The sequence below is a fragment of the Perca flavescens genome, chromosome 7 (assembly GCF_004354835.1).
Source record: "Perca flavescens isolate YP-PL-M2 chromosome 7, PFLA_1.0, whole genome shotgun sequence".
NCBI lineage: Eukaryota > Metazoa > Chordata > Actinopteri > Perciformes > Percidae > Perca > Perca flavescens.
Window position 1 is genome coordinate 10,104,915 of NC_041337.1, and position 8,358 is coordinate 10,113,272.

The 8,358-nt window shown below is 41.3% G+C and overlaps 1 protein-coding gene across 1 annotated transcript; it reads left to right on the plus strand.

The window, feature by feature from the left end:
- The first annotated feature begins 420 nt into the window (after positions 1-420).
- Positions 421-6,162, plus strand: LOC114559245 (zinc finger protein 583-like). Its single transcript, XM_028583802.1, has 3 exons — positions 421-526; positions 3,268-3,640; positions 4,377-6,162. Exons 2-3 carry the CDS (start codon positions 3,608-3,610, stop codon positions 5,523-5,525), a joined length of 1,182 nt encoding a protein of 393 aa, XP_028439603.1. The 5' UTR covers positions 421-526; positions 3,268-3,607; the 3' UTR covers positions 5,526-6,162.
- The last annotated feature ends 2,196 nt before the right edge of the window (positions 6,163-8,358 follow it).

Genomic DNA, 8,358 nt, shown 5'->3' on the forward strand with positions numbered 1-8,358 from the left:
AACTTACACAGATTATTTACTTGTGTAAAACAGTCAGTCCAACAAATTTAAACATGCTCAATTATAGGTAAAATTACTGAATTCAAAATTCTACTTAGTGAATATAAGTAACAATCAGCCAAATGTAGTTAAAGTGCTTCCCCCAGGCCCCAGGTAACCCATGGATGTATTATTACAGAATATTAACGGATGCATGCATGCGTTAACCCCGTTTCGGCTTAACAACTCTATGAATTATGAAAAAAAATTGATTAATGAAGAGTATTTAGTTGGATTAAGTTAGCTCAATTGGCTTTGGCTTGTTTTCTTTTATTTGGAAATAGGGAACTCTGATCTACCACCTACTCCGGTAAGTGGCGCTAACGCACATCTAACGCCAGTTGCAACTCGCCATTAAACAAAAAGAAGAAGAAGAAGAAGAAGAAGAAGAAGACGAAGAAGAAGAGCCGTTTGCGAGAGGCCACCATGGATGGAGTTTTGAAGAATATTTAATAGAGCCTTCGCTCAGTGGGACAGCCCAAAACAAGTGAGTCCGTGAGTGTAGACCTGGACCATTCATAATCCATGATGTGGACATTGGGATTGCATGTCTTCATTTACGTCCGCTCAGCTGGATAGCTAACGTTACAAGTCTATGTTTACAAAATATACAGTCATACATTTAAGTCCATCTGCTTTATAACCAATGTCAAAGGAAGCGACTGACACGCCTATTTGGAAAATAATAGCCTACATCTACTGAGTGTATTTCACCGGTGTTTCTGACCGCGAGTAGCCCTTGTTTTTCAGGGGCGGATTGAATGATTTTGGGGCCCCAGACAAAAACCATCAGTCTTACTTTTCTTTTTTAAGATTATTTTGGGGGCATTTATTTGAAAGGACAGCTGAAGACAGGAAAGAGGAGAGAGGGGGGTAATGACATGTAGCAAAGGTCTGCGAGTCCCTGCGGTAAGAATCTCGGCCATTCATTTCATTTCATTTATTTTTATTTGAAAAAAAAAAAAAAAAAAAAATATATATATATATATATATATATATATATATATATACACACATACATACACATATATATAAACTGTATGTGTGTGTGTGTATGTGTATGTATATACACATATATACATACACATACACACACACATACAGTTTGTACCCACATATATAGATACACATACACATATGCTTACAAACCCATACACACACACATAGATACACAACACACATACACCCACACACACACAACAAAAAGTGTGTAGTAACACACAACGGGGAAAAGAAATACATACAGTGCTTACAACTAATATTAAAAATACTATTGCAATTTCAAATTTCAAAAAGAATCTCGGCCATTCAAAATCGCGTCGCGTCCCTAAAGCTGCTCTCCGCTAAAAATACATTCAAACAGCCAGACAGGAAGTGGAACTGCGAGAGTATCCAGTCAATTTACCAAAAGACCCCCTCCCACACACACACACACACACACACACAATATTGTACACATTTTCTCTACAAAACCATGGACGAGAGATTCATCTTAAAGGTCCCATGACATGGTGCTCTTTGGATGCTTTTATATAGACCTTAGTGGTCCCCTAATACTGTATCTGAAGTCTCTTTTATATAGGCCTTAGTGGTCCCCTAATACTGTATCTGAAGTCTCTTTTATATAGGCCTTAGTGGTCCCCTAATACTGTATCTGAAGTCTTTTTATATAGGCCTTAGTGGTCCCCTAATACTGTATCTGAAGTCTCTTTTATATAGATCTTAGTGGTCCCCTAATACTGTATCTGAAGTCTCTTTTATATAGACCTTAGTGGTCCCCTAATACTGTATCTGAAGTCTATTTTATATAGATCTTAGTGGTCCCCTAATACTGTATCTGAAGTCTCTTTTATATAGATCTTAGTGGTCCCCTAATACTGTATCTGAAGTCTCTTTTATATAGACCTTAGTGGTCCCCTAATACTGTATCTGAAGTCTCTTTTATATAGGCCTTAGTGGTCCCCTAATACTGTATCTGAAGTCTCTTTTATATAGGCCTTAGTGGTCCCCTAATACTGTATCTGAAGTCTCTTTTATATAGACCTTAGTGGTCCCCTAATACTGTATCTGAAGTCTCTTTCCCGAAATTCAGCCGTGGTGCAGAATTACAGCCACTAGAGCCAGTCCCACAATGAGCTTTCCTTAGTATGTTCCATTTCTGTGTCTGTAGCTATTGAGGAGGAGCGAGTGTGGGGGGGCAAGGTGGAGGGTGGGGGTGCGGCCTTGATCAACTGCCACTTTGCTTGTTTGAAAGCCATGATGTCTCTCTCTCATGGGTGGGCCAAATTCTCTGGGTGGGAAAAGCAGAGAAAGGGGAGGTAACCTTGCTCCTTATGACCTCATAAGGAGAAGATTCCAGATAGGCCCATCTGAGCTTTCATTTTCTCAAAGGCAGAGCAGGATACCCAGGGCTCGGTTTACACCTATCACCATTTCTAGCCACTGGGGGACCATAGGCAGGCTGGGGGAACGCATATTCATGTTAAAAAACCTCATAAAGTGAAATTTTCATGCCATGGGACCTTTAATACTACATTGTGTAAGAATTTCTCCCATCTGGCGGTGAAACTGTATATGACAACCAACTGAATATTACTTTCTAGCCCCTCCCATTCCGATCACGTTTTAACTCCTACACTGGCCGTATTATTCCAAGAAGTACGACTTCGATGTATTCTGAATGATTCTGAATGGCAAATTCTACACTTACGAGAATACTTTGATTAGTTGATGGAAATAGTTACACATGAATGAGCACGTATTTGTGAAAGAACAAAAGGGGGTTTTTGCTAAGAATCAACTCAAAAAATTACACAATGGAGCTTTAAGTAAGAGTGCATTTCCCTGGTGCAGGACTTGAATCACTCACTCATAATTTCATGATTATATTACCCCTATTTTCCTCCGGGTGCGTCTCCGCTGTGTTCCGGAGACGACGTGACCCCTGCGAGCAATTGCGGCCATTCAAGTCAATGCTTAATATTCCACCAGCCGCGCCGCATTGCAATTGACTGGATGCTCTCGCTGTTTCACTTCCTGCCTGGCCGCGATTGCTTGCGGGGGTCGCGGCGCCTCTGGAATGCAGCGCGCCCAGTGGAAAACAGGGGTTAGGACAGGTAATTGTATTAGGGCTGAAAGAGTCGGATTAGTGCATCCCTAATTTTCACCTGCAGTTTCATCTTCCATTGGGGAATGTGGACAGTACTAAATTTCTAAACTTTGTTGCAGACCACCTTTTGCTGATGCTAACATGCCTAAAAATAGCCAAACCAAGCGGGCAAGGGACGCTGCACGCAAGAGGAGGGCAGAGGAAACGCCAGAGAAGCGAGCAGAGCGCCTGGCAAGACGTGCTGTGCGCATGGCTAAGAAGAGGGCACGCCTAGTGCGTGACCTTCGACGACACATGGAGTAGGTTCTCCCTGACAGGCAGCAGCTCTGGGTCCAGGAGAAGAACTGCAGTCTGGACCAAGAGGACCCAGAGCCTCCACAGATTAAAGAGGAACGGGAGGAAGTCTGCATCAGTCAGGTGGCAGAGCAGCTTGTACTGAAGCAGGAGACTGATGCCTTTATGTCTCCTACTCATGAGGAAAATGACCACCAGGTAAGAGACTCTGGATCAACTACAAAAGTGAGATGAAATGCAGTGCTAAAGAAAGGACATCACAGAAGCAGAAGTCACAGTAGAAATGTAAACAACCCTTACTTGTCAGAAAAACGCAATTAAATATTTTTCATATTTAAACATCATAATAAATCAATAGTTGTTTGGGGCTCTTTTTAGTTAGGGGGCCCCGGCAGTTGCCTACCTTGCCTAATGGTAAGGTCTGCCCCAAAGTACAAGTTGGTAAGTTCCTAGTCTATATCCTTGACGTTCCACTTCCGGGATTGCTCCGTTGCCGCCAGAAGATCCGCCGGATTTCACTCATTTAGGCCGGATATCTGTTGCCTTGGGCTTCTTTTGTGTTGACATTTTAAACTCCTCCAGCATGCTCTGGAGGAGGGTCTGGCAAATCGAGACTAGGAAATAACACACTTTGCATGGCAATGTTCTTACGCATTACATACGCACACATTCGTGCGTACGCACGGTTGATAAATTAGGCCCCAGGTTGTTGTTTTTTAAGTAAGAGTGCATTTCCTTGTTGTATGACTTGAATCACTTACTCATGAATTTCTGATTTTCTTAGGCCAGGAATCGGTATTGGGACTGAAAGAGTCAGATCGGTGCAACCCTAATTTTTCACCAACATTTTTTATCTTCCATTGTGCAACGTGGAGGATAGTGTGCGTGACATCAGAGTTCACCCACTGACTCTGACATCTAATCTTTGTTACAGACCACCTTTACTGATGCCCACTTGCCTAAAGCAAGCCGTGCACATGCAGCCAAATCAGATGAAGCACGAGCTGCGCGCCATGGGAGCAACGCTGTGTGCATGGTTAGAATGAGGGCAGAAAAAACGCTAGAAGAGCTCTTGACAAAAGATGCGATGCGCAAGTCTAAAATGAGAACAGAGGAAACGCCTGCGAAGCGAGCAGAGCGCCTGGCAAGAAATGCTGTGCGCATGGCTGAGAAGAGAGCAGAGGAAACACCAGAGGAGCGAGCAGAGCGCCTGATAAAAGAGGCTGTGCGCATGGCTGAGAAGAGGGCAGAGGAAACGCCGGCGGAGCAAGCAGAGCGCCTGATAAAAGACGCTGTGCGCAATGCTAAAATGAGAGCAGAGGAAACGCCAGAGAAGCGAGCAGAGCGCCTGATAAAAGACGCTGTGCGCAGTGCTAAACGGAAAGCAGAGGAAACGCCGGAGAAGCGAGCAGAGCGCCTGATAAAAGACGCTGTGCGCAGTGCTAAACGGAGAGCAGAGGAAACGCCGGAGAAGCGAGCAGAGCGTCTGGCACGAGTTGCTGCATACAGGGCTAAAAGAAGGGCCCGCCGGGCACAGGGCCTTCAACATCAGAAGAAGTTTCTCCCTGACCAGCAGCAGCTCTGTATTGAGGAGAGGATCTGCAACCCCAACTTTTCAGAGCTGTGTGAAAAACCATTGCTTTGTGAGACCTGCGGCAAAACATTCAGCAACATTTCTTTATTGAAAATCCATATGGCAATCCACAAAAGCGAGAGACCATATTTGTGCAAAACATGTGGTAAAGATTTCAAAGTTGCCAGTATTTTGAAAGCCCACATGAGAACCCACACAGTTAGGAAGCTGTGCAATTGTAAGACCTGCGGAAAAAGATTAAGTTGTGTTGCATCATTGAAAAGCCATATGACAATCCACACAGGTGAGAGACCATATTTGTGCCAAATATGTGGGAAAGATTTCCGACTTGCCGGTATCTTGAAATCTCACATGAGAACCCACATAGGTAAGAAGCTGTATACTTGTGAAACATGTAGGAGAGAGTTCAGTGTTAGGTGTGCTTTTATTGTCCATATGAGAACTCACACAGGTGAGAAGCCATACTTTTGCAAAACCTCTGATGAATGATTTTTTTTGAATTGGAAAGGCATACAAAAAGCATACATTGAGAAACAAAACAAGTAAGGAGCCACATGAATGCAAGTTTTTCTCAAATCTCATTTCTAACAAAACAATCCATAAACAGGACAAACCGTAAAGATGAAACCTCTTTGGTTGCAGCATCTTTGTAACTATAAAAAACTTTTCCCATAAAAAATTTAGTCACAATATGTTATTGTAATGATGTACATTATCAACAATGCCAGCAGGTTTTGTTAAATTAACCTGTTTTTTTTGCATGCATATTACTGCATTACTCATTTTTCTGTTAGTAACAGTATTTATTTTTAACAATCATTATCTCCCACATCTTTGAAAAATCTTTGTTGCACAATGGGTCCATAGTTTTCAAGGAAAAACAAACACATTGTAGATGTTGTGCTCAAATAGTTTTGTTAACAATTCAAATATTTCTTTAAATTTCAGATTTTTAGTCTGATGTTCCCAACTTGATGGATTGAGAGAGAGCGTTAACTACAGCCGATAAACAACCCAAGTGGTAGTAGTGCATATAATTAGTGATTAGTGCCTAAAGGAATGTTGCTGTTTTTGCTGCATTTTCAATCTTATGTATGTATTCTAACAATAAAGCTTTGTATTGTGATTATGTTAGAATAGTAGACTGTACAAAAAACAAACAAAGTGGATGTAGCAGCAGTGACCACCGTCACCCACTAGTTGTGGACTGCCCTATTGAAGCCTCCAGTTTTGGCAATATGGCCATGGCCTTCTTGTTTTTTGGATGTGATGATAAGAGGGTGGTGCTGGGGAGGATGCCAGTGTTGTCACTAAGCTAAATGCTAAAGATGCAAAGTTGCCTTTTTATGCCTATAGCGTTGAGCTATCATTTTCTTGGTTGCCGTTGAGCCGGCTAGCCAAATTTTCCTCTGTCTCCCAAGCAGGTGTAATTTAGAGTCGTCGTAAAGTAACAAAACAATCGGATCAGTAGGAATTCGACATCCTATCACATCAGATATTATTGATGTTGTTTTATTGCAAAACTCATGCACCTGTTCACACTCCCAGACCATGTGCAGGAAAGTTGCAGTTTGTTCAGGTTGACCGAATGTGCAATAGGGAGTGGGAATGACTTTAGAGACGTATCTCTTCTGAGGCGTCCAATATGTCCTATGACGTGTTGAAGTGGATCTGCTGGTGATTTGGGTTCTTGGAACAATGGAAAATGTTGTCCCAAACTGTCTCCCAATTAATTGCGTTACCCTCAGGGCTCTGTGACAAATAGCCTTTAGTGAAAAATGCATGTTTGGGAAGTACTATTGATCACATACCTATTGTGACCAATACTATTGATCACATACATACCCCTACCGGCCGGCGAAGAGGAGTGAGAAAAGTTCTTTGTTTTTTTCAAAAATTGTGAAGCATCGCAACCACGAGAGGTCCTTGAACATACAGCCATTAATGTGCACAAGAAATATTAAGCTGATGGGGTATGCAAGATTAGCTGCATACAGACAGATACATAAACACAGACACACGCGACCAAACACAATGGTCTTCTTCCAGGCTTGGCAGAGATAAAAATGCAGTGACCCAAAATAATGAATGAAGGTTTTATTAAAACCTACTGTTTAAAGAGCATAAGAAATAGGACTCACTTTTAAACTCACACAGCTCACTTAATCTGTTTTCCTTATTTAAGTAGTCTGAATTGTTCTTCCACTGTATGATGTTGAAAAAAAGAGTTAATCAGCTGTGAAATAACCAGTGACACAATGCAGACTCTGAACTTTCAGTCCAAACGTTCTTTCTTTTACACGCTGTAACAAGACAAAAAATGTACTAAAACAACTTTTTTTGAGGGAGAAGCAGCTTCATGTGGGAAGTAAACCATCACCCCTCCCGCCCATTGCACGGTCACACAGACACCAGGTGAGTCTGTCTGCAGGTATAAAGAGCAGCTGTTGGGTGAGACACGCTACTCATCCCAGATCAGTGCAGAGGAACTGCTCGCTCTGTCTGGAGCCTTGTGGACGGATAAACTCACAGTATCCTGTAGCAAAACCAACCATTCATATTGTCTCCAGCGACATGGTAAGATAATTACACTTTATTAGAAGTGAGATAATTACACTTTATTAGAAGTGGGGAAACTTAATTCGATATTTGGTAATATGGTTGCATTATTAACATCTTTTTGTGAAATCCGCAGCAATTTTTAATTGTTTTATCTGCCATGATTTAACAATCAATCAAGACATGTTTTTTTTAATCTAAAACTTCCCCAGACCTTTGGCTGTATGTATTTTAAATGAAAAATGCAACTGTTATGTTAAAATACATGTAGCTGAACAAATGTGAAGGCTCAAATTATCTATTTATATTTAGTCTCTGCACTTTGAGTTTTTTATGAGGTTATGATCACATACAGCAAAGGAGCTTAAAGCTTCATCTTGACAGAACCTCAGAAGCCTCTATTTTGATCATATTTAATGTTTTGAATGTATTTGATCAATAATCATATTACAAGCTTTAGTCTATACTTATGTCTATACAAATATCTCTCAACAGCAAAAAAAAAAAAAAATTCATCTTGGGGGATTTTCTCCCTCCAGGGAAAACAAAATTCTCAACATGTTCAAACACGGCTGCTGGAAGCACTTAGAAAATGAAAAGCAGTACAGAGTTGGAATAAGCCTGTCCTGTTTTTGACTTTGTTGACACAGATAATGATTAATACAGTGTGCAATCAGATATCTTTTTTACATTGCACACTGAGCGGATGTGTATGGAAGCAAAGAAAGACCATAATCATTTAAATTCCATAAACGAAATTTCA

What these genes read in the sequence shown, in the direction of transcription:
- LOC114559245 (XM_028583802.1), top strand. Translation starts at nt 3,608, where the DNA reads ATGTCTCCTACTCATGAGGAAAATGACCACCAG. An exon ending in ATGAGGAAAATGACCACCAG is followed by an intron (nt 3,641 to 4,376) that starts GTAAGAGACTCT and finishes TCTTTGTTACAG; the next exon opens with ACCACCTTTACTGATGCCCA.